Raw genomic sequence first — 23,874 nt, forward strand, 5'->3', positions numbered from 1 at the left:
CCACTATTATTTTTGTTTCCAATTTTATACTACCTTTTTCCTTATTTTTTAAAAAAATTAGTCGACTGAGGAAGATTTATAGGCAGAGTATAAAAGATTTTTAGGGCAGTGAAAATAGTCTGTGTTATATTGTAAGAGTGAATCCATGTCATTATATCTTTGTCCAGACTCATAGAATGTATATCATCAAGCATGAACCTTAATGTAAACTGTGGACTTTGTAGATTGTGATGTGTCATTGTAGGTTCATCAGTTGAAATAAGTGCACCACTTTGCTGAGGCATGTATATACGTATCAAGGGGCAGGCGGGGGACATATGAAAAGTCTCTATATTTCCTTCTCAATTTGGCTGTTAACCTAAACTGCTCTAACAAATGGTCTTAAAAATAGACTATTCATTACTGGGCACAGTGGCTCACACCTGTAGTCCCAGCACTTTGGGAGGCCAAGGACAGTGGATCTCTTGAGCTCAGCAGTTTGAGACCAGCCTGAACAACGTGGCGAAACCCTGTCTCTGCTAAAAGTACAAAAATTAGTTAGGTGTGGCGTGCCTCTGGTCCCAGCTACTTGGGAGGCTGAGGTGAGAGGATTACTTGAGCCTGGGGAGGTCAAGGCTGCAGTGAGCCATGATCGTGCCACTGCACTACAGCCTAGGTGACAGAGTGAGACCCTGTCTCGGAAAATAAAAAATCTCTATAAACTGGGTAGCTTAGAAATAGCAGAACATTATTTGTCATATTTCTGGAGGCTGGGATGTCCAAGATCAGGGTGCCAGCAGATTTAGTGTCTGGTGAGGACCTGCTTTCTGGTTCTGATGACTTCTCTTGTGTCCTTAAATGGTAGAAAAGACCAGCTAGCTTTTTCAGGTCTCTTTTATGAAGACAGGAATCCTTTTTATGAGAGTTTTGCCCTTATTACCTAATTACCTCCGAAAGGTTCCACCTCTTAACACTCTTAACACCTTAGCTCTTAACTCTTAATACCTCTTAACAACATTACTTTGGTGATTAGGTTTCAATGTATGAATTTTAGGGGAATAGAAACATTCCACTCATAGCAGGCAGTTTTAGGGTTTCAACAAATGTGTAATGACATGTATCGGCTCTTACAGTATCATGCAAAATATTTTCACTTCCCCCAAATCCTTTGTGCTCTATTCATTCATCCCTCCTTCTCTTGTGCCCTGCAGAGCCGTCCCTCTCTCGCCAGCAACCACTGATCTTTTTACTATCTCCATAATTTTGCCTTTTCCACAATGTCATATAGTTGGAATCAAACAGCATGTAGTTTTTTCAGATTGGCTTCTTTTATGTAGCAATACCTATTTCAGGTCTTCCAAGTCTTTTCTGTTTATTTTTAATTTAACTCCCTTTTTCAGATTAAGATGGAAGCTTAGGAATTGATTGAAACTTTTCTTTTTTTCTAATATAGGCATTGAAACCTGTAAAATTTCCCTCTAAGCAGTGCTTTAGCTATATCCCACAGTTTTTGACATGTGTTCACTGTCATTCAGTTCAAAATAATTTCCAATTCCTCTTGTCATTTTTTCTTTGACGCAATCATTGTGTATTTAATTTAGATGTGTATTTAATATACAAATAGCTGTGGTTATTTTTCCTGATTATTTTATTGTTATTTACTTCTAATTTATTTTTATTGTGATCTAGAGATCACAACTCTTAAAGTCTTTTCTTTTTTTTTTGAGACGGAGTCTCCCTCTGTCGCCCAGGCCCTCTGTCGCCCAGGCCGGAGTGCAGTGGCGTGATCTAAGCTCACTGTAAGCTCCACCTCCCAGGTTCATGCCATTCTCCTGCCTCAGCCTCCCAAGTAGCTGGGACTACAGGTGCATGCCACCATGCCTGGCTAATTTTTTTTGTATTAAAATTATTTGTAAATTTATTGCATTCTCCTTTATGTCCCAGTGTGTCCTGTGAATTTGTATTCTGCTATTTATGGTATAGCGTTCTATAATTATAAAATAAGACAAGGTGTTAATAGTGTTATGCAGACTCTTTTGTGGGTTTTTTTCCTTGTTTGTTTTTTGTTTTTTTTTGTTTTTTTGAGACAGAGTCTCACTCTTGTCGCCCAGGCTCGAGTGCAGTGGGTCTGTCTGGCTCACTGCAACCTCCACCTCCCAGGTTCAAGTGATTCTCCTGCCTCAGCCCCCTGAGTAGCTGGGATTACAGGCACGTACCACCATGCCCAGCTAATTTTTGTATGTTTGTAGAGATGGGGTTTCACCATGTTGGCCAGGCTGGTCTTGAACTCCTGACTTCAAGTGATCTGCCTGCCTCGACCTCCCAAAGTGCTGGGATTACAGGCATGAGCCACTGCGCCTGGCCTCTTCTGTGTTCTTACAGATGTTTTGGTCTAATTCTATTGACTGCAGAGACAAGTATGTTAAAATGTCCAGCTATGATGAATTGTTTCTTTGTCCCTTTAATTCTGTCAGTTTTTGTCTCACATATTTTGAAATTTTATATTAGTTTCATACACATTTATTGCATCTTTATGTTGATGTTGCTTTCCTATATTATGAAATGTCCATGTTTATCTCATAATGCACTTAATTTTGAAATCTTTTTATCAGATAATAATTCACCTATTCTAGTCTTCATGCTGTTTGTGTGGTATATTTTTTGCCATTAACTTGCTTTCAACCTGTCTTCTTTATAGACTGTATAAAGTTGGGTCTTATTTTCTTAATTGCACTGTCTCTTAATTTTAATTTGTTTAGTCAGTGTTTAATGTAATTATTGATATATTTGAATTGGGGATCATTTCATTTCCATTTTCTATTTGTGTCTGCTCTTTTTCTGTTTCTTTTTTGCCTTTTTAAAAAACACTTTGAAACTTTGAAAGTTTTTTTTTAGGGTCTCAATTTTGCTATTGATTTTTAAAAAGAGCTTTATTGAGGTATAATTGACATGAAATATATACGATATATATGTACACAATACTGACATTGATAAAGAGTAAAACTTAGAAGGCTTTAACATACATATGTACTTGTGAAGCCATAACTACAATCAAGACAATGAAAATACCATTTCCTTCAAAATGGACACTTATACATTTATTGTGATTGTTGATATGGTTAGGTTTAAATTTATCATCTAGATGATTTTCTATTAGGCTGTCTGTTTCTTATTTCCCTTTTCCTATTGTTCCACCTTCTTTTGGATTAGTTGAATATTTTTTATGATTCCAGTTTGTTTCCATTGCTGGCTTATTAGCCATTACTGTTTATTATTTTCATAGTAACTTTAGAGTTTATGGCATATGTCTTTAACTCGTAACCGTCTACCTTCAATTGATGATAGACCATTTCATATACAATATGGGAACCTTGAAATAGTATACTTGCATTTTTCTTCTCCTGAGGTTTGTGCTATTGTCATACATTTTTTATTTTTTGAGACAGAGTCTTGCTGTGGCACTCAGGCTAGAGTGCATTGGCGCAGTCTCGGCTCACTGCAACCTCCACCTCCTGGGTTCAAGCGATTCTCCTGCCTGAGCCTCCTGTGTAGCTGGAATTACAGGTGTACGCCGCCATGCCCGGCTAACTTTTGTATTTTTAGTAGAGACAGGGTCTTGAGCTCCTGCCCTCAAGTGATCTGCCTGCCTTGGCCTACCAAAGTACTGGGATTATAGGCGTGAGCCATTGTGCCCATCTTCATACATTTTATTTTTAAAACTTTAAAACCTTTTGAAGAAATGTAGGCCGGGTGCGGTGGCTCACACCTGTAATCCCAGCACTTTGGGAGGCTGAGGTGGGTGGATCATGAGGTCAGGAGATTGAGACCATCCTGGCTAACATGGTGAAACCCCGTCTCTACTAAAAAAAAATACAAAAACTTAGCCGGGCGTGGTGGCGGGTGCTTGTAGTCCCAGCTACTCAGAAGGCTGAGGCAGGAGAATGGCTTGAACCTGGGAGGTGGAGCTTGCAGTGAGCTGAGATCGTGCCACTGCACTCCAGCCTGGGTGATGAGCGAGACTCCGTCTCAAAAAAAAAAAAGAAAACTTTTGAAGAAATGTAAATGAAAATATCTTAAATATTTATTATACTTACCATTTCTGGTGCTCTGTATTCTTTTGTAGATGTTCATATTTCCATTTGGTATCAGTTTCTTTATGCATACGTTTCTTACAGTGTGGGCCTGCAAGTGACAAGTTCTTTTGGCTTTTCCGTATCTGAAAACACGTTTTTTTTTGGGATGAAGTCTCACTGTGTTGCCCAGGTCAGAGGGCAGTAGTGCGATCTCGGCCCACTGCAACCTCTGCCTCCCGGGTTCAAGCGATTCTCCTGCCTCAGCCTCCTGAGTAGCTGGGACTACAGGTGCGTGCCACCATGCCTGGCTAATTTTTGTATTTTTTTTAGTAGAGGTGGGGTTTCACCATATTGGCCAGATTGGTCTCGAACTCCTGACCTCGTGATCCACCCGCCTCGGCCTCCCAAAGTGCTGGGGTTACAGGCATGAACCACTGCATCTGGCCGAAAACACATTAAAAGACAAAAAACAAACAGTTTTGTTTTTGAGACAGGGTCTCATTCCCTTCACCAAGGCTGTAGTGCAGTGGCATAATCATGGCTCACTGCAGCCTCGACTGATCCCCCCACCTTAGCCTCCCAAATAGCTGGGGCCACAGATGTGTGTGCCACTGTACCCACCTAACTTCTTTTTTTTTTTTTTTTTTTTTTTTTTTGAGACGGAGTCTCGCTCTGTCTCCCGGGCTGAGTGCAGTGGCCGGATCTCAGCTCACTGCAAGCTCCGCCTCCCGGGTTTACGCCATTCTCCTGCCTCAGCCTCCCGAGTAGCTGGGACTATAGGCGCCCGCCACCTCGCCCGGCTAGTTTTTTGTATTTTTTAGTAGAGACGGGGTTTCACCGGGTTAGCCAGGATGGTCTTGATCTCCTGACCTCGTGATCCGCCCGTCTCGGCCTCCCAAAGTGCTGGGATTACAGGCTTGAGCCACCGCGCCCGGCCTTTTTTTTTTTTTTTTTGAGACGGAGTCTCACTCTGTCACCCAGGCTGGAGTGCAGTGGCCAGATCTCAGCTCACTGCAAGCTCCGCCTCCCGGGTTCACGCCATTCTCCTGCCTCAGCCTCCCGAGTAGCTGGGACTACAGGCGCCGCCACCTCGCTCTGCTAGCTTTTTGTATTTTTAGTAGAGACGGGGTTTCACCGTGTTTGCCAGAGATGGTCTCGATCTCCTGACCTCGTGATCCGTCCGTCTCGGCCTCCCAAAGTGCTGGGATTACAGGCTTGAGCCACCGCGCCCGGCCCTTTTTTTTTTTTTGAAGTGGAGGCTTGCTCTGTTGCCCAGGCTGGAGTGCAGTGGCACAATCTCTGCTCACGGCAACCTCTGCCTCCCAGGTTCAAGTGATTCTCCTGCCTCAGCCTCCCAAGTAGCTGGGACTACAGGCAGCACCACTACACCTGGCTAATTTTTTATTTTTTAGTAGAGACAGGGTTTCATCATATTGGTCAGGCTAGTCTTGGAACTCCTGACCTTGTGATCCACCTGCCTCGGCCTCCCAAAGTTCTGGGATTACAGGCGTGAACCACTGTGCCCAGCCACTTTTTGAATTTTTAGTAGTGATAAGGTTTCACCAGGTTGCCCAGGCTAGTGTCAAACTCCTGGGCTTAAGTGATCTGCCCGCCTAACCCCCCTGCGTCCGGCCAAAACAGCTTTATTGAGGTATATTTATATGTTATAAAATTTGCTCATTTGAAGTGTATAATTATAGTAATTTTTAGAGTACCTCAACAAAGTGGTAGTACTATTGATATAAATCAATTTTAGAACATCTTTCTACCCCTAATAAGATCCAGCATGAGGTTGGGTGTGGTGACTCATGCTTCTAATTCCAGCACTTTGAGAGGCTGAGGCAGGCAGATTGCTTGAGCCCAAGAATTTGCGACCAGCCTGGACAACATTGTGAAATCCAGTCTCTACAAAAACTACAAAAATTAGCTGGGTGTGGTGGTGCACGCCTGTGGTCTCAGCTACTGGGGAGGCTGAGATGGGAGGATTGCTTGAGCCCAGGAGGTCAAGGCTGCAGTGTGCTTTGATTGTGCCGCTGCACTCTAGCCTGGGTGAGAAAGTGAGATCCTGTCTCAAAAAAAAAAAAAAAAAAAAAATCCAGCATGCCCGTTTACAGTAAATTCCTTTTCCTGCCCACAGCCAGCCACTAATCTAATCTCTGTGTAGACTGGCCTTTTCTAGACATTTTGTATTATTAAAATCATTATACTATGGTTTCCTGTGTCTGGCTTTTCTTGCTAAGTATAATGGTTTTGAGGAACATCCATGATACAGTATGGGTCAGTATTTTGTTCTTTCTTTTTTTTTTTTTGAGACGGAGTCTCACTCTGTTGCCCAGGCTGGAGTGTAGTGGCGTGATCTCGGCTCACTGCAAGCTCCGCCTCCCAGGTTCACGACATTCTCCTGCCTCAGTCTCCCGAGTAGCGGGGACTACAGGCGCCTGCCACCAGGCCTGGCTAATGTTTTGTATTTTTAGTAGAGACAGAGTTTCACCGTGTTAGCCAGGATGGTCTCAATCTCCTGACCTCATGATCCACCCACCTCGGCCTCCCAAAGTGCTGGGATTACAGGCGTGAGCCACCGCGCCTGGCCTTGTTCTTTTTTTATTGATGAACAGTGTTCTTATTGTATGACTATACAACACACTGGATGGACATTTAGGTTGTTTCCAGTTTGGACTATTATGAATATTACTGTGAACGTTCAATGGAAGTGTTTGTGTAGAACATATATTTTTTATCGCTCTTGGGTGGAGATAAGGAGTGAAACTGCTAGGCAGTATGGTAGTTTTATGTTTAACTTTTTGAGAACTTAGGCTTTGTTTTTGAAGAGTATTTTCTCTGGGTATAGAATTTGAAGTTGACACTTTTTTCTTTTTCTTTCCATACTTTGAAGATGGTCTTCCTTCTTTTCATTTGTGTTGCTTTGGTAATGAATTCTGCTTTTATTTCTATTTGTGTTTCTTTGTATGTATCTTTTTTCTGGTTACATTTAATTTTTTTTTTCCTTCTTCACTGGTTTTGTGCAATTTAATGATATATCTTGGTGGAGTTTTCTCCCTTTTTCCCATTCTTGGATTGAACTTCTTGGGTGTGTTTTTCATCAAACTTGTAAAGTGTTTGGCTGCTATTTCTTCATTATTTTTTCTGTCCTCCCCACCTCCTGTCTCCTCTTTCCTTTTGGGCCTCTAACTACACATATGTTAAGTTTCTTGATGTTGTCCCATAGTTTGCTGAAACTTTGTTAATTTGGCTTTAAATTATCTTTTCTGTGTTTCATTTTGGTTGGTTTCTGTTGCTGTGACTTTTAGTTCACTAATCTTTTCTTCTGAAATGTCTAATCTGCTATTAATCCCATTCATTATGTTTTTGCCTCATGTTTCTGTTTTCATCTATATATATAGAACTTTTCAATATCTGGAATATAGTTATAATGCCTACTTTAATGTCTTTGTCTGCCAATTCTAATTTTGTAGTTCTAGGTTAGTTTTATTGATTTTTCTCATTATGGATTGTGTTTTCCTGTTTCATTGCATACTTTGTAATATTTATTGGATGCCAGATGTAAATTTTACCTTGTTGAGTGCTAGCTATGTTTCTGTAAGTAGATATTCTTGAACTGGTTTTGTTGTGTTTTGTTTTGTTTTTTTCCTTTTGAGACACAGTTAATCTACTTGAAAACAGTTTGATTCTTTGGAATCTTGCTTTTAAGATTTGTCGGCTGGGCTCAGTGGCTCACACCAGTAATCCCAGCACTTTGAAAGGCCGAGGCAATTGTATCACCTGAGGTCGGGAGTTTGAGACCAGCCTGGCCAACCTGGTGAAATGCTGTCTCTACTAAAAATACAAAAGATTAGCTGGGCATGGTGGCAGGTGCCTATAATCCCCGCTACTTGGTAGGCTGAAGCAGGAAAATCACTTGAACCCAGGAAGTGGAGGTTGCGGTGAGCTGAGATGGCACCACTGCACTCCAGCCTGGTTGACAGAGTGAGACTCTGTCTCAAAAAAACAAAAACAAAAACAAGATTTGTGATAAGGATCTTGAGTAGCCCTCAGTGTAGGACTAATTGTTCCCTGCTACTGATGCAGTATCCTTTTGTGTATTCACGGGCAATGACCTGTGAGTCATGAGGTTTACCAGTTCGGTGGGTGGGAACTGGCACTATTCCTGGTTCTCTGTGAGTGTAGAGTACTCTTACTTTTAGTTCTTCTGAGTGTTTTTTTCCCCCAAGCCTTGGGTAGTTTCATCACATGTATATACTGATTTGTATTTGATTGAAGAGCTGAGGAGTTTTCTGCACATTTCCTGAGTTTTCTTTCTGTGGAGCAGTCTCCTCTGTGGTACTCTTTCTGTAGACTCTAGTCATCTTATTCTCCCTGGAATCTCAACTCCGACTCTTCCACTTAGTGAGTTAGCTGGCCTCTGCCAGGATTCCATCTGCCTGCATCATAGCGTATAATTGTATAATTGGAGAGCCATTAATTAGATTGTTGTTTCCACATTTTGTAATATTTGGGTTTTCTCTTGCTGCTTTCAATATCTTGCTCTATATCTTTTACTTTCAACAGTTTAGCCATGACATGCCTCTGTGTGGCTTTCTTTCTGATGATGCTTGTCATTTGGTATCTACAAAATTGTTATTTTTCAGTCTTTTCTGTTTTCACCTTGGATAATTTTTATTTTTCTGTCTTTAGTCAATCTTCACTTATTTTTGCTTTGTCATGTCCATTTTGTGATGTTCATCCAACACATTTTTTTATTTCAGAAATTGTATTTTTCAGTTCTAGGACTTACATTTGATTGTTTTTCATTGTTTCTGTTTTTCCAATGTGATTTTCATGCATTTAAGCATGTTTTACTTTATTTCATTGAGCTTAGTTACAATAGTTGCTTTAAAGTTATCTTGTGTTAGCTTCAACATCTGGTTTATCTCACTGTTAGAACCACTTGGTTTTCTTTTCTCTGAGAACATGTTCTTTTATTGGTTCTTAATTTGTTGGGCAGTTTTGGATTGTGTCCTGGATATTATTATTGTTAGTTTTTGGAGACTCTAGATTCTGTTATTTTTATTTTATGAGCCACATTTTCTTAGGAGACAATTTTCTGAGTTAGGCTTGGAATGCATTCAGTTTCTTGACTGGGAGCTTTGATCTCCTTTGAGACCTTTTGTCTTTAGCTAGATCTTTGAGTCTGCTCCCTGCTTGGTTGTTCAGGACCAGCTAGAAATCTGGGTAGACTGAGTTTGGGGTTTCCTTACTAGCTCTTGCCCTTGTGTGATCACCCTTATTCTTTAATATTAATAACTTCCTACCTTCTCTTTTCTAGACTCTCATGCTGAAAAGTTAATAAGGCACCCCCCTGAACCCGTACTGTATATTCTCTCTCCCCCCACTGCAGTTAGTCCCCAGACTAAAAGCTAGAGAGAAGGCAACGTACTTTTTCTTCTCCAAGTGACCAAGAACTCCCACTGTGTTTCCATTCTCTGAGTGACCATGAACTCCCATCAGAACCCATCTGTCTCTGTTTACTCACCAGAAACGTCAGGTGTATGTTCATGTATTATAATACATAGGCTTCGTAGTTGTTTTCTGAGGGGTGCTCTGATTGGGTCTTTATTATAACCTGCAGGTAGAACTCTTGGGTATCCAGTATGCAGGTTTGAATTTCTAGAGTAATCATTGGTAAAATAGAAACATAATGTGTCATTCCAAAACTATTAGTGGGGGAAAATAGAATAATTTTTAAAAGTCAATCCAAAAACAATCAAGAAGAGAAGTGAGGGAAATCATATAACCAATGGGGGGAAATAGCACAAAATGTGATTATAGATTTAAACCCAAATATGTCAATAATGACCTGAAATATAAGGGGAGTAAATGTTCTTGTTACAAGACAAAGATTGTCAGATTGGCCAAAAACAAAATAATAATGATGTTTTGTTTATAATCAAGACATCTACATGTAAGGATACAAAAAGGTTCCAAGTAAAATAGTGGAAAAAAATAGCACAAAAACAAATATTCATAGCAGCATTATTCACACTAGCCAAAAAGTAGAAATAACCCAAATATCCATCAACTGATGAATAGGTAAATGAAAAATGTGATATATCCATACAATGAAATATTATTCATCCTTAAAAAGGAATGCACTTCTGGATTGGTGTGGTGGCTCACACTTGTAATTCCAGCAGTTTGGGAAGCCAAGGTGGGAGAATTGCTTGAGCCTAGAAGTTTGAGATCAGCCTGGGCAGCATAACGAGGTAGTGTCTCTACAAATACTAAAAAAAATTAGCTGGGTGTTGTGACCTTTATCTCTTTTTTTTTTTTTTTTGAGATGGAGTCTTGCTCTGTCGCCCAGGCTGGAGTGCAGTGGCCGGATCTCAGCTCATTGCAAGCTCCATCTCCCGGATTTACACCATTCTCCTGCCTCAGCCTCCCGAGTAGCTGGGACTACAGGCGCCCGCCATCTCACCCAGCTAGTTGTTGTTTTTTTTTTTTTGGTATTTTTTAGTAGAGACGGGGTTTCACCGTGTTAGCCAGGATGGTCTTGATCTCCTGACCTCGTGATCCGCCCGTCTCGGCCTCCCAAAGTGCTGGGATTACAGGCTTGAGCCACCGTGCCCGGCCAGTGTGACCTTTATCTCTGGTCCCATCTACTCGGGAGGCTGAGATGGGAGGACTGCTTGAGCCTAGAAAGTCAAGGCAGTAGTGTGTTGTGATGATACTATCGTACTCCAGCCTGGGCAACAGAGTGAGACCCCATCCCTCCACAAAGAAAAGAAAAGAAAAATTCTGACACATGCCACACCATGGATGAATCTTGAAGACATTATACTATGTGGAATAAGCCAGAAACAAACGGCCACATATTGTATGATTCTGTTTATATGAAATGTCCACAATAGTTAAATCCATTAAATAGTATAAAATTATATCACATAAATACTAACAGTTGGTGTTGCTACATTAATTTTAGACAAAATAGACCATAAGTCAGAAAGCATTACTGTGCATATAAAAAGGAAGTCTTATAATGATAAAAGTTTCAGTTTACTAGAAGATATAGCAATTAGGCCAGGCATGGTGACTCATGCCTATAATCCCAGCACTCTGGGAGGCTAAGGGTAGGAGGATCATTTGAGCCCAGGAGTTCAAGACCAGCCTGGGCAACATAATGAGAACCCATATGTGCAAAAAGAAAAAAAAAATAGCCATACTTGGTAGTGCATGCCTGTAGTCCTAGCTACTCAGGAGGCTGAAGTAGGAGGATTGCTTGAGCCTGGGTAGTTGAAGCTGCAGTGAACCATGACCGTGCCAGTGCACTTCATCCTGGATGACAGAGTGAGACCCTGTAACAATTTAAAATCTGTAATTCCGTAATAACCATAGTTCAAACTATGTAAAACAAAAATTGACAGAACTATGAGGTAGAAGAGTCAAATTGATAATCATTGTGGGAGAGATCCTGTACATCTCTCAGTAATTGATGGGTCAGGCTGAGCAAAAAAGTCATTTAATGCTCTATAGATTAATTTGAACCACCACATTTCAGGAATCTGATCTAATGGGCATTCTTATCTAAGACATATAGAATGGACACTCTTTTCAAACGTATACCACGTTTATGAAAACTGATCCTATATTGTGCCTTAAAGCACGTTTGAACTAATTTTCTAAAGTTTGGTAATATGCAAAACAGAAAAATAACAAAAAAGATAAGCAGATAATTTTATGTTCATAATTAACACCTCTAGCTCCAAAGTCTAAATGACCTGTGTTGTAAAAACAAAAATCATGCCCAACAATATGTGAACTGAAAACAAAGATATAGTAGAAATCAAGAAGGCCAAAAGTTGGTTCTTTGAATAAAACTAATAAAGTTCGTTATTTGAAAAAACTGACAAACCTCTGGCATGCTTGGTCATGATAAGAAGAAGACAGATAAGCAATATTAGGAATGCAAAATGTAATGTTTTGGTTTTTTAAGACATCAAAGATTAAGAGCATAAAGGCCTAAGCTTAAGAGGTGAAAAGAGATCTTTTAGAAAAAACATAGGGGAAAATCTCTGTGACTTGTATGTCGATGTTTATAGCGGGCTTTTGGTCATACCCAGAACTGAAAACAATCCAGGTGGCCATCAACATATGAATGGATAAATAAATTGTGGTATATCTATATAACAGAATATTGCTTAGCAATTAAAAAGAATAAACTATTATCATACCAGTAACATGGATGAATCTCAGAATATGCCGAATGCAAGAATCCAGGAATAAAAAGAGTACTTACAGTATGATCCCATGCATATAAAATTTTAAGTAATGCAAAGTAATCTGTAGTGACAGAATACAGATGAATGGTTCCCCAGATGTTGGGTAAAAGAGGCCAAGGAGGGTCAGTATGGATGGAGAACTAAGGAGTATGAGGAAGAACATAATGGATATGTTAACTTATTTTAGTTGTGGTGATGGTTCCACAGGGTATACATACTTCAACACTTAACAAAATGTATACTTGAAATATGTGCGGGGTTTTGCATGTCAATTATACCTTCATAAAACTTGGTATGAGAAAATTCATTGGAACCCAGTCTCACTTGTGAACATGTATATAAAAATCCTAAACAGATTGGTAGAGCTTTACATCAGGAAGATATAAAAAGGATAATATTTTATGACTAAATTGATTTTATTTCAAATATACAAGGTTTATTTAATGAGAGAAGTCAGTTAATGTTAATTTATCACATTTTCATATTATAGAAAAATCAAGAGGATCACCTCAATAGATGTGGAAGAAATGTTTGATACAATTCAATACTTAGTCATAATAAATTCTTCATCTTAGAGAACAAGGAATATAAAGTGTTTCCTTAAAGGTAGCTACAGAAAAACTTACAACAAACAGACTTAATGTTCAAACATGAAACCTTTTCTTATAACATGGGGAATATGACAAGTGTGTTTGTTTTGCTATGAACACTTCTGACCAATACTATTCTATAGATCACAGTATATATCTATACTGTTCTATAGATCGCCCAAGTTGTGGCTGTGGACCTGGGCCTCCCTGTGCTCTTGCAGGGGCCTGGGAGCAGGCAGGAGTCCTGCCCTCTGGGTGCAGCTACAGCTGCCCAAGTCATGACTGTGGAGCCTGGCATTCCTGCACTCTGGGGGTCTGGGAAGGCCTCCCTTTTCCCTGCAGGCCCAGAAGTGTCTGCTCCCACTGCCTGGCCTCCCCCCACTACGGCTCCCGCTCTGATCTTGGTGCAACGTTGAGGCCAAGCCTGGGCGTTGTTGCAGACAAAGCTATACAAGGTATGCATATTGAAGAGGAAAAAACAATACTCTTATCATTTGTAGGTGATGCAATTACGTATGTAGGAATGGCAAAGCAATCTGTAGATAGATGTTAGGAAGTTTAGACCAATCAATATAAACAAATTTTGTATTTTTGTTGCTAGTAATTGTGTAAAAATGGAAAGTTACTATTTGCAATCTCATTAGCAAAAAGTTTCTATGAGTAAGTCTAAGAAGTCTCATGTGTATGCAGAAAATATTAAAACTTGATTGACAAACATTAAAGATTAAATCAATGGAAAGAAATATTTTCCAATTACCTTGTCTTCTATAAGGTGGGAACACTTGCTCTACTAGTCATTAAGGCCTCTTAGGGTTAAGAAAATTTGATATTGGCAGAAGACTAGACAAATAGATGAATGGAACGGAGCCCAGAGCCATAAATAAATGCACACACATATGGATGCCTAATTTATGGTAAAAGAGGCAGTGCAGATGCTATTAGGAAAAGATGACCTTTTCTATAAATAATGCTGGGAAAATTGGATATCTCTTTGGTGGGAAAAAAACCTGGATTCCTCTACATACCATACAAAACAATTGATTTCATTGGATTTTAGATCTATATTTGAAAGGTGAAACAACACTTTTAGAAGATAATGTAGGAAAGAGAATTTGGGACAAGCAAGTAGGCCTTGAATATCGTGTCAAATAGTTTGGACTTTTAATTTCCCTACATTTTAGGGAATTAACTTTAGGAGTTGCTAAAGGATTTTGATCCAAGGGTTGGCCATTCAGTTTTTTTTTTTCTTTTAAAGACAACTTTTGGTATAATTTAAGTTAGATTGTAATTCCGTTTCTGGCCACATCTGAGACTATCATCTGAAGACTTTTCAGTTACAAGACACTTAAAAATGCAGGTAAATTCCAACGAACACTTGAAATGCCAGTCTGTAATTGGAAGCTACTAAGGAAAAATTGGAGGTTAAATATGAATTTATATTTGAGGCTACTTATACTCGTCACCCCCTTTATATCTTGAATGGGAAACCTAGGTCACTAATTTTCAGTTATTCAATTTGAAAAGAAGAATCACACATCCTTCCTTCACACATACACTGGGTATCTAGCATTTTGATTCCACTTATAGATTTTGGAAACACAACTAGAGCAGTATGTTTGGGAAGGAGAATGATTTCTTTAACATGTTGAACATATTGGAGAAGTTATTTCAGGCAGGTGTTAGCAATAAGAGTAAAGGAATAGAAATGAGAGCAGTTGGAAAACACTAGAAAGAACATTGTTACTAGAACTACAGTTTCTGTTATAATTAGACATGAAACGCTTATATTCAGAAATGTTTAAGTCATACTTTTCAAAAACTACTCTAAAATACGCAGAAAATAATTTTGAGTTGAACATAAAGTGGTAGCCATTCTAAAGAATTTGTCCAAAAGTATAACGATAATGCAAATCTAATATAAAAGAAACTAAATGTCACATACATTTCCAGACATTTAACCCCCCCTAGATTGCTATCTATTAAAAACAAGTTATTGTATTTTTTTCTTTTAAGAAAAACAGGTTTATTGAGATACAGTTCACAGTGATGGCAGCAGCAGCCCATCTGGAGTGGCCACTGTCATCATGCCTGCTGTAGTGGGGAGGTGTAGCTGGGGCTGCACATTCCACGGAACTGGTGGAAGCCGGGGACAAATGGGAATCCCACCCCTTTTGAGTTGGTGGGATGGGAGCTCCCTGGGTGCAGCTGCAGCTGCCCAAGTTGTGGCTGTGGACCTGGGCCTCCCTGTGCTCTTGCAGGGGCCTGGGAGCAGGCAGGAGTCCTGCCCTCTGGGTGCAGCTACAGCTGCCCAAGTCATGACTGTGGAGCCTGGCATTCCTGCACTCTGGGGGTCTGGGAAGGCCTCCCTTGTCCCCGCAGGCCCAGAAGTGTCTGCTTCCACTGCCTGACCTCTCCCCACTCCGGCGCCTGCTCTGATCTTGGAGCAAGGTTGAGGCCAAGCCTGGGCATTGTTGCAGTCTGGCTGGTTGTGTGCACTCTTGGGGTTAGTGCTGCATGCCAACCCCCTGCTGCCTCAGCCCCCTCCAGACTTTGGGTGCTGATGAGCATGGGAGGCAAGCCAAGGGGGTGGCTGAGGGCAGCTTGGCAGTGGCCTGCAGGCACCCCTTGGCACGAACAGCTTGGACACCATGAATAGCAGCAGGAGGCAGACAAAGCTCCTGGGCAGAAGGGGGCGGGTCCCTGGTGAGACCCACCTTCATGCTAGGGAGGGCCTGAAGGTTGGGGGCTGGGCTGCCAGTCCCACAGACTGGAGTGGGAAGTTGTGATGCCTTTTCTGGGCCTGCCCATGGCCACCCGTGGACCAGTTGGTGTGCACTTCTTTCCCTCTAAGTCCCAGAAAAGCCCCGGCTCAGCCAGAGCTAAGTGGACATCAGGAAGACCAACTGCAGTTAGGAGCTACCCCCTCCAGGGCCACCTCTCTGCTGAGAGCTGCAGATGCCGGGATGACCAACTGCAGAGAGGAGCTACCCACTCCAGGACCTCCTCTGTGCTGAGAGCTGAACACTCAACATGACGACCTGCCTGTGGAGAGGAGCTGCCCACTCCAGGATCTCCTCTGAACTATTCTGTCACTCAATAAAGCTCCTCTTCGCCTTGCTCACCCTCCACTTGTCTGCATACCTTGTTCTTTCTGGATGCAGGACAAGAACTCGGGACCTGTCAAATGGCAGGGCTGAAAAAGCTGTAATACAAACAGGGCTGAAACATGCCCCTTGCTTGCTATTTTGTGGGTGAAGAGGAGAGAAGAGCTGCAACTCTTCAGGGAGCTGAGACTTGGGAGCTCCCCGAGCCAGGGCTGTGACTTTGGGGCCCTGTGGTTCCTGGAGTCTGCAAGCTTCCAGGAACCGCCACGTTCCCCAGTGGCAGCCATAGAAGCTGCTTGCAGTGTGCCTGGTCCAGCCACAGCCTCACAGAGAGCCAGCACCTGTGCCAATACCTGGAGCTGCCTGCCCAGCTGCAGTAGCCGGCATGCCAGACTATGCGCAGTGACTGGACCTCACACTTGCTCACTCAAACACCCCTTGCTGCCTCATGCCTGGCTTGCCCCGACAGGCATGGGATATAGGCTGGTAGTGTGAGCTGAGCGCAGTCAGGTTGAGTGGACAGAATGAGCCCAGCAGGTCTAAGCAAAACTGAGGCAGAGGTGCCCCCAGCCACAGGTTTCCAGCCAGAAAAGCAACCCCCACAAGGGCTCCATGATAACAGCTGTACAGTTCACTCATTTTTTTTTTTTTTTTTTCCCGAGATGGAGTTTCACTCTTGTCACCCAGTTTGGAGTACAATGGTGCAACTTCAGCTCACTGCAACCTCCATCTCCCGGGTTCAAGTGATTCTCCTGCCTCAGCCTCCCAAGTAGCTGGATTACAGGTGCCTGCCACTGCGCCTAGCTAATTTTTGTATTTTTAGTAGTGATGGGGTTTCACCATGTTGGTCAGGCTGGTCTCGAATTCCTGACTTCAGACAGTCCACCCGCCTCAGCCTCCCAAAGTGCTGGGATTATAGGCATGAGCCACTGTGCCCAACTTAGTTCACTCATTTAAACTGCATAGTTCAATGACTTTCAGTGTATTTACAAAGTTGTGTAACCATCACTACAATAAATTTTAGAACATTTTCATCACCCAGAAACCTTAAACCCTTTACCATCACTCCCAACCTTCCCCTCATCCTTCCAAGCTCTAGGCAACTTCTAATATACTTTGTTTTTCTATAGATTTGCCTGTTCGGGATATCTTGTATACATGGAATCATACAATACGTGGCCTTTTGTGTCTAGCTTCTTTAGCAAAGTGATTTCAAGATTCATCCATGCTGTTTTAGCTGTTCGTACTTCATTTATTTTTATTGAGGAATACTATTCCGTTGTATGGATATACCACATTTATTCTACTTATTTATCAGTTGATGGGCATTGGGGTTTCTTCCACTTTTTTGGCTATTATGAAAAGTGTTGTGAACATTCGTGTAAAAGTTTTTTTTTGTGGACATTGCTGGATCATTTGGTAACTCTTACGTTTAACAGAGGAACTGCAATACTCTTTTTCCAAAGAGGAACATCATTTTACATTCCCACCAGTCAGTCAGTGTATGAGTGTTCCAGCTTCTCTAGATCCTCATCAAAAGCTGTTAATTATCTGTCTGTCTGATTATAGTCATCCTGGTGGTTTTGAAGTGGCATCTCATTTGGTTTAATTTGCTTATGCTTAATGACTATTGATGTGGTTTTGTATATCGTCTTTGGAGAAATGTCTATACAAATTTTTTGCCTAATTTTTAAAAAATATTTTTCTTGTTTAGAGATGGGGTCTCGCTGTGTTTCGCAGGCTGATCTCAAACTTCTGGGCTCAAGCAATCTGCCCGCCTTGGCCTCCCAAAGTGCTGGGATTATAGGCATTGCACCACTGCGCCTGGCCCTTTTGCCTACTTTTAAATTTTATTATTTATCTTTGTATTGTTTAGTTGTTCAGTTGTAATTGTTTATTATATATATATTATCAAATGTATGATTCACACATATTATTAGGTTATATTTTTACTTTCTTAATAGTATCCTTTGAAGCAGAAAAGTTTTTAATTTTGATGAAGTTCATTTTTTTTTTTTTTTTGGTTGCCAAGGTTTGGGTGTTTACTGTATTTTCTGAATGCCTTTGAAAATAATTTTTGTAAATAACTTGATCCTGCATTAAAATATAATCATGCTGCAGTTATTTTGTTATCATTAAAGACTGATAAGCCGGGCACCGTGGTTCATGTCTGTAATCCCAGCACTTTGGGAAGCCGAGGCAGGTGGATTGCCTGAGGTCAGGAGTTCGAGACCAGCCTGACCAATATGGTGAAACCCCATCTCTACTAAAAATACAAAAATCAGCTGGGCATGGTAGAGTGCGCCTGTAGTCCCAGCTACTCGGGAGGCTGAGGCAGGAGAATCACTTGAACCCAGGAGGCAGAGGTTGCAGTGAGCCAAGATCGCACCACTGCATTCCAGCCTGGGCAACAGAGTGACACTCCATTTCAAAAAAAAAAAAAAAAAGACATAAAAGTTATCGTAAGCAGCAGTGTTTACAATTCTTTTTTAAAATTTTGCCTGAAAATTATTTTACAGCTCTATAGTATCAACCCTCCTTGCTCTTATGGATGGATTAGATAATAGGGGTGAAATTGTTGTTATTGGTGCTACAAACAGACTTGACTCTATAGATCCTGCACTCAGGAGACCTGGTCGTTTTGACAGAGAATTCCTCTTCAACCTGCCTGATCAAAAGGTAAGAGTTTTTGTTTTCAATATGTTAATATTTATATGTAATTCTACTATAAGGCATATGTTCTGAGGGTGATATTTTATGAATTTTCATTGTTCAGATTTTGTGCTTATAGGATATCTTACTTAATACTTTAAAAACCTATGTAATTATGGAGCAGTTTTTTTCTATTAACAATTATAAGAAAGTTTGATTTTTAGACAGTAAGAGGAAAGCTCTTGATAGGTCACTGTAGATGCTTACTTGTGCTTTAGTTCTCCAGATTGTAGTAATTGTCCTGTATGGCAGTTTTTGTGTCCCTAGTTAGCCAAAGTAACTTTATTCTCATAAAATAATTTTTTTATAGAGTATTAGTGGGTTCATGAATAAGGACCCAGTATCCAAATTTTCATAGAAATTGCTATATTTAATTAAAAGCAACAAACGTTATTCATTATGGCATAAAGTTTTTTTTTTAAAAGAATGTATTAATAATAACATGGCAATGTTTATCATTGATTATGTAAATGTTACATAATGTGATATACAAAGTTTTTTTTTTTTTTCCCCAATTCGGCTTGAAACTTTTAATATTATTCTTGGTTTGACTAGTATAATCTGACTGGCTTTTCATTAGAAACTCAAATCTGAGAGGAAGAGATACATGCAAAGGATATATTGTATGTGAATATGTATAGCTTTATTCTTAGACTGCTATGTGAAATGTCTGGTTTATATACCTAGATGTGAAAGTCTTAGTGATTTGGACTGTATGGAAGACCATAGAGAAACAAAGGCAATGGCTTCCCTGTGTAGAGCAGTTCGCTTCTCAGTTTTACATCAGTCTCCACAATCACCAGTAGTTGACTCAGATTTGAATTGACAGTCTAATTTACAAGCTTTAAATTGGCACCAGATTTATATAGCTTTGTCATAACAGGAAACATAGCATATACAGCATTATTTTCATTGCACAAGTGCAGCCTTCAGGAATGTATGAGTGCATATTGGTGTGTTTATTTGTAGCAGATAGGGCTGAAGTAGGTACAGTCTACCTCACTGTGGGGAAGCATCAACTTTTTTGTTTGGGACATCTAACAACAGTCTAAGCACAGCTTTTATACTCTTCAGTACATGGGGAAATGTGCTTAGTTCTGAGACACAGCACAGGAAAGCCATTTCCTTGATTTCCCAATTGTCTTCTGTACTATCTTAGCTAAGTAGGCTTCAGAGTCTATATGCCAATCACAGCCCTCACAGTCCAGGTTCAGTTCACGCAAATCAAGGGTTTAACAGTAAACAAGGTTTAGAACAGCACTGTCTAATATAATTTTCTGTGATGATGGAAATGTTCTATTTTGGCATTGTTCTTTGAGCAGCATGCATTGTGGTAGCCACTAGCCACATGTGGCTATTGAGCACTTAAAATGTGGCTATTGTGACTAAAGAACTGCATTTTAAATTTTGTTTCGTGTTAGTTAATTTAAAATTTAAATAAAATAGCATCGTTTGGCTCATGGCTTACTATATTGCACAGCATGGATCTTGAACATAGTTTTCCACATTAACTTTCTCTTTCTAACATTTCGAGTGAACAGTTTTGTGAGACTGAAATATAAGGTCATTATTCTCAGGCCTGGGTCTGTGGAAAGGCCTATGCTGGCTGTTTACCTTTTTCCCTTAAATAGTTTTTAAGGTACTGAGACTAGATGAGATTACCAAGTCTTCTCTCTTACAGAGCAGTCAGTAAGGTAAGAGGAAAACTAAGAGAGTGGGGTGTTCTGGTAGCCAAGTGAAGAAAATGTATCAATGAGGAGGGTGTGATTAACCATGTCACATGTTGCTAAGTCCATTCAGCTAAGGACAGAAAATTGGTCATTGTATTTATCATTATGTAGGTCGTCAGTGAATCTGATAACAGTTTCAGTTAGTAGTGGGTGCAAAAGCTTAATTGGAGTGTGTTAGTTCAAGAGATAATGGGAAGGAATTGGAGGGAGTGAATATAGATTTTTTTTTTTTTTGAGACGGAGTCTCGCTCTGTCGCCCAGGCTGGAGTGTGGTGGCCGGATCTCAGCTCACTGCAAGCTCCGCCTCCCGGGTTCACGCCATTCTCCTGCCTCAGCCTCCCAAGTAGCTGGGACTACAGGCGCCCGCCACCTCGCCCGGCTAGTTTTTTGTATTTTTTAGTAGAGACGGGGTTTCACTGTGTTAGCCCGGATGGTCTCGATCTCCTGACCTCGTGATCCGCCCGTCTCGGCCTCCCAAAGTGCTGGGATTACAGGCTTTAGATATGTTTTAAAAAGAGTTTTTCTGCAAAGGGAAGCAAAGAATTTAGGTGATATGATATTGAAGGAAGCAGGGGCAAGATAATGTGTTTCATTGTTTTCAAGATGGAAGAAATCTAGTAGAAAAGGGAATTTTTATGTGAAATTGAGAGATGTCAGTAGGCAAAAAGTGATAGGATTTAGCATAAAAGTGGCATGAATGACTTTAGGTAGGAGCTGGCTAGTTCATCTGTGACAATAGAGAGAAGACAGAATATTGTTGGCACACATGCTGATGGGTGGACATCTTTGGTGATTAGGATGTGGGGAATCTGTGGAAGTTTTTTTCTGATTGCTTCAATTTTTTCAGTGAATTGGGAGGCACGGTCATCAGTGGAATGCGAAGATGTGCTGTGAAATAGTCTGCTAGGAGAAAGGCATAATGAATGACCTAGGGAAGTATTAAGGGTAGTAGTAATAAGGACCCATTTGGGTCATTAATTTAAAGTAATACCAGTCAGTGTCTTAGTCCTGTGGTTTGGCCAATAGAATATCATGACTCTTGCTATTTGATTAAGTAAAAGATTAATAAAAGTGAATCTTGTTTTCAAATTTTAATAATTTTGTTAATTATTTGCATAAAATAGTACACACCTTCCATATGCAATAATGCTTTTTAATTTCTTTTGTTTTCCTTTATCATCATTTTTATGATTGTTATAAGTAATATGTATTTGTATGTGTACTTGTAGATTCTGAAAAACGAGGGGCTTGAATTTGCCTTTGATGTTTAATAGAAGTTATTTTCTGTTAGAGGAAGCCCTTTGACTTACTATTTGGTATGCCATATAGAGTAAAATACATAATGAACATTTCTTGATTTCTACATTTAAATACTTTTTTCTTCATTCCATGTCTTGTTTTTAGTGTGACAAAAGGAAGGTGACTTTGATTGGATTATATCGGGAAAGAGCATTATTAGGGACCTGAAAATAACTTGCTAACCTTTGATAATTAATTTCATTACTTTAAACCTCTTTTTAGGGAAATGAGAGGATAAGAATGGATCTCTTTTTGGGATATCTTCCAGCATAATTTTTTTTTTACATGTTCTTGATATTTTAAGGGTCTTGTAATCACCCTTAGCAGCACAGTACCTGTGCTGCTAATGAAGTTTGTATAGATTCTTAATGTCATCTTACAGAATATATATGCTGTTAGATTGATATTTCTTTTGGACCTTCTTTTTTTTTTAGTATCTGTTCAAGCAGATACTTCAAGTTGGAAGAAAATAAGTGTCATATCATTGCTTTAACTTTCATAGCTGAATGCCTAACTTAGAACTTGGAATTGAAACTGTAGTGATTGATTCCAGATTTTGTCAACTTTTTGAGCAAGATTTATCTTGATGACTTTGAAGTTGTTCTGTTTTGTTGCTGGTCCCCAAATTCCTCATCAAGTCAGTAAGATGTTATCATTTTGGTTATAATTTACTTTTTCGTATCTCAAGAAGCTTAGATAGCAGTGTTGAGGGAACAAGCATATTTAATTTTTAAAAAGTGTTGTAATTTTCTCCAAAGAAGGCAGATGTGAAAACAAAATTCTGATCTGACTGTTGGTGGTGGTTAGTATCAGCTGATTATAGATTTTTGTATGTTAGTGTTTTGTTAAGAAAACTATTTTAGGCTGGGCACGGTGGCTCACGCCTGTAATCCCAGCACTTTGGGAGGCTGAGGAGGGTGGATCACTTGAGGTCAGGAGTTCAAAACCAGCCTGGCCAACATGGTGAAACTCTGTCTCTACTCAACATACAAAAATTAGCCAGGTGTGGTGGCGAGTGCCTGTAATCCCAGCTACTCAGGAGGCTGAGGCACGAGAATCACTTGAACCTTGGAGGCTGAGGTTGCAGTGAGTGAGATCATGCCACTGCACTTCAGCCTGGGCGACAGAGCGAGCCTCAGTCTCAAAAACAAAAAAACTATTTTAGAAAAATAAATTTCTGTTTGTTTTGAAAGCAAGACATTAAAATTTTGATTGTAGATTTAAGCTAGAGAATGTTGAAATCAATGTAAAATTGTTTATAACACTTTGATCTTTCAGTGAATTTAATTGATATTTATTGAAGTACCATGTATTAAATGCCAAAGCATCAACTAACTGACAAAGTAATAATATGCATGATATATATATTCTTTTCTCCCTTTGAGACAGGATCTCACTCTTATCACCCAGGCTGGAGTGCAGTGGCGTGATCACAGCACACTGCAGGCCGCGACCTCTCAGGCTCAAGGGACTCTCGCACCTCAGCTTCCTGAGTACCTGGGACCACAGGCGTGCACCACCATGCCCAATTAATTGAAAAACATTTTTTTTGCAGAGACAGGATGTCACTGTGTTGTCCAGGCTAGTCTTGAACTCCTGGACACAAGCGATCCTCCCGCCTCAGCATCCCAAAGTGCTGAGATTGCAGGTGTGAGCCACCACAACTGGCATGCATGATATTTACTTAAACTTGAATACTTTTCAAATTAAAAGCTTTTTTCAAGTTTAAGTTACTTGTTATTTTGCACATTGTTGATCATAATACCACAAATTCTATGAAATGTAAAGTTTGTTTAAAATTATGACTATAACTTTTATAACATGAAAGTTTTTTGTTCATATATTTTCAAATGGTAAAAGTGGTATGGTGGAAAAGTGAAGTATAATTTTGAATTCTAGTCCCAGATGAGTCACTTAGTTGTTATATGCTGCCAGTCCATTTTCTTCACCTATCACAACATTAAATGTCTTAGGTTGTGAAACACAGAAAAGATCTCTACTACATATCTCCCAGATTTATTGTTGGAATCAGAGTTGATGTAGATAGATGCTAAGGTGTTTAAATTTTTTAAAAATAAAGATTTTAATGAGATATGGTTAGTCAAAATTTGTTC

General features: G+C 40.0%; 1 protein-coding gene across 5 annotated transcripts in view; it reads left to right on the forward strand.

Annotated features, from left to right (window-relative positions):
* ATAD2B (ATPase family AAA domain containing 2B) overlaps positions 1–23,874 on the forward strand; it is a 229,435-nt gene that overhangs the window by 73,427 nt on the left and 132,134 nt on the right. For all 5 annotated transcript variants that reach the window (XM_030920718.1, XM_030920716.1, XM_030920717.1 and 2 more), the window contains one exon: positions 18,539–18,698. In XM_030920718.1, coding sequence (XP_030776578.1) covers positions 18,539–18,698 — 160 coding nt within the window. The remainder of the gene's footprint in view (positions 1–18,538; positions 18,699–23,874) is intronic.

The sequence above is a fragment of the Rhinopithecus roxellana genome, chromosome 17 (assembly GCF_007565055.1).
Source record: "Rhinopithecus roxellana isolate Shanxi Qingling chromosome 17, ASM756505v1, whole genome shotgun sequence".
Classification (NCBI taxonomy): domain Eukaryota; kingdom Metazoa; phylum Chordata; class Mammalia; order Primates; family Cercopithecidae; genus Rhinopithecus; species Rhinopithecus roxellana.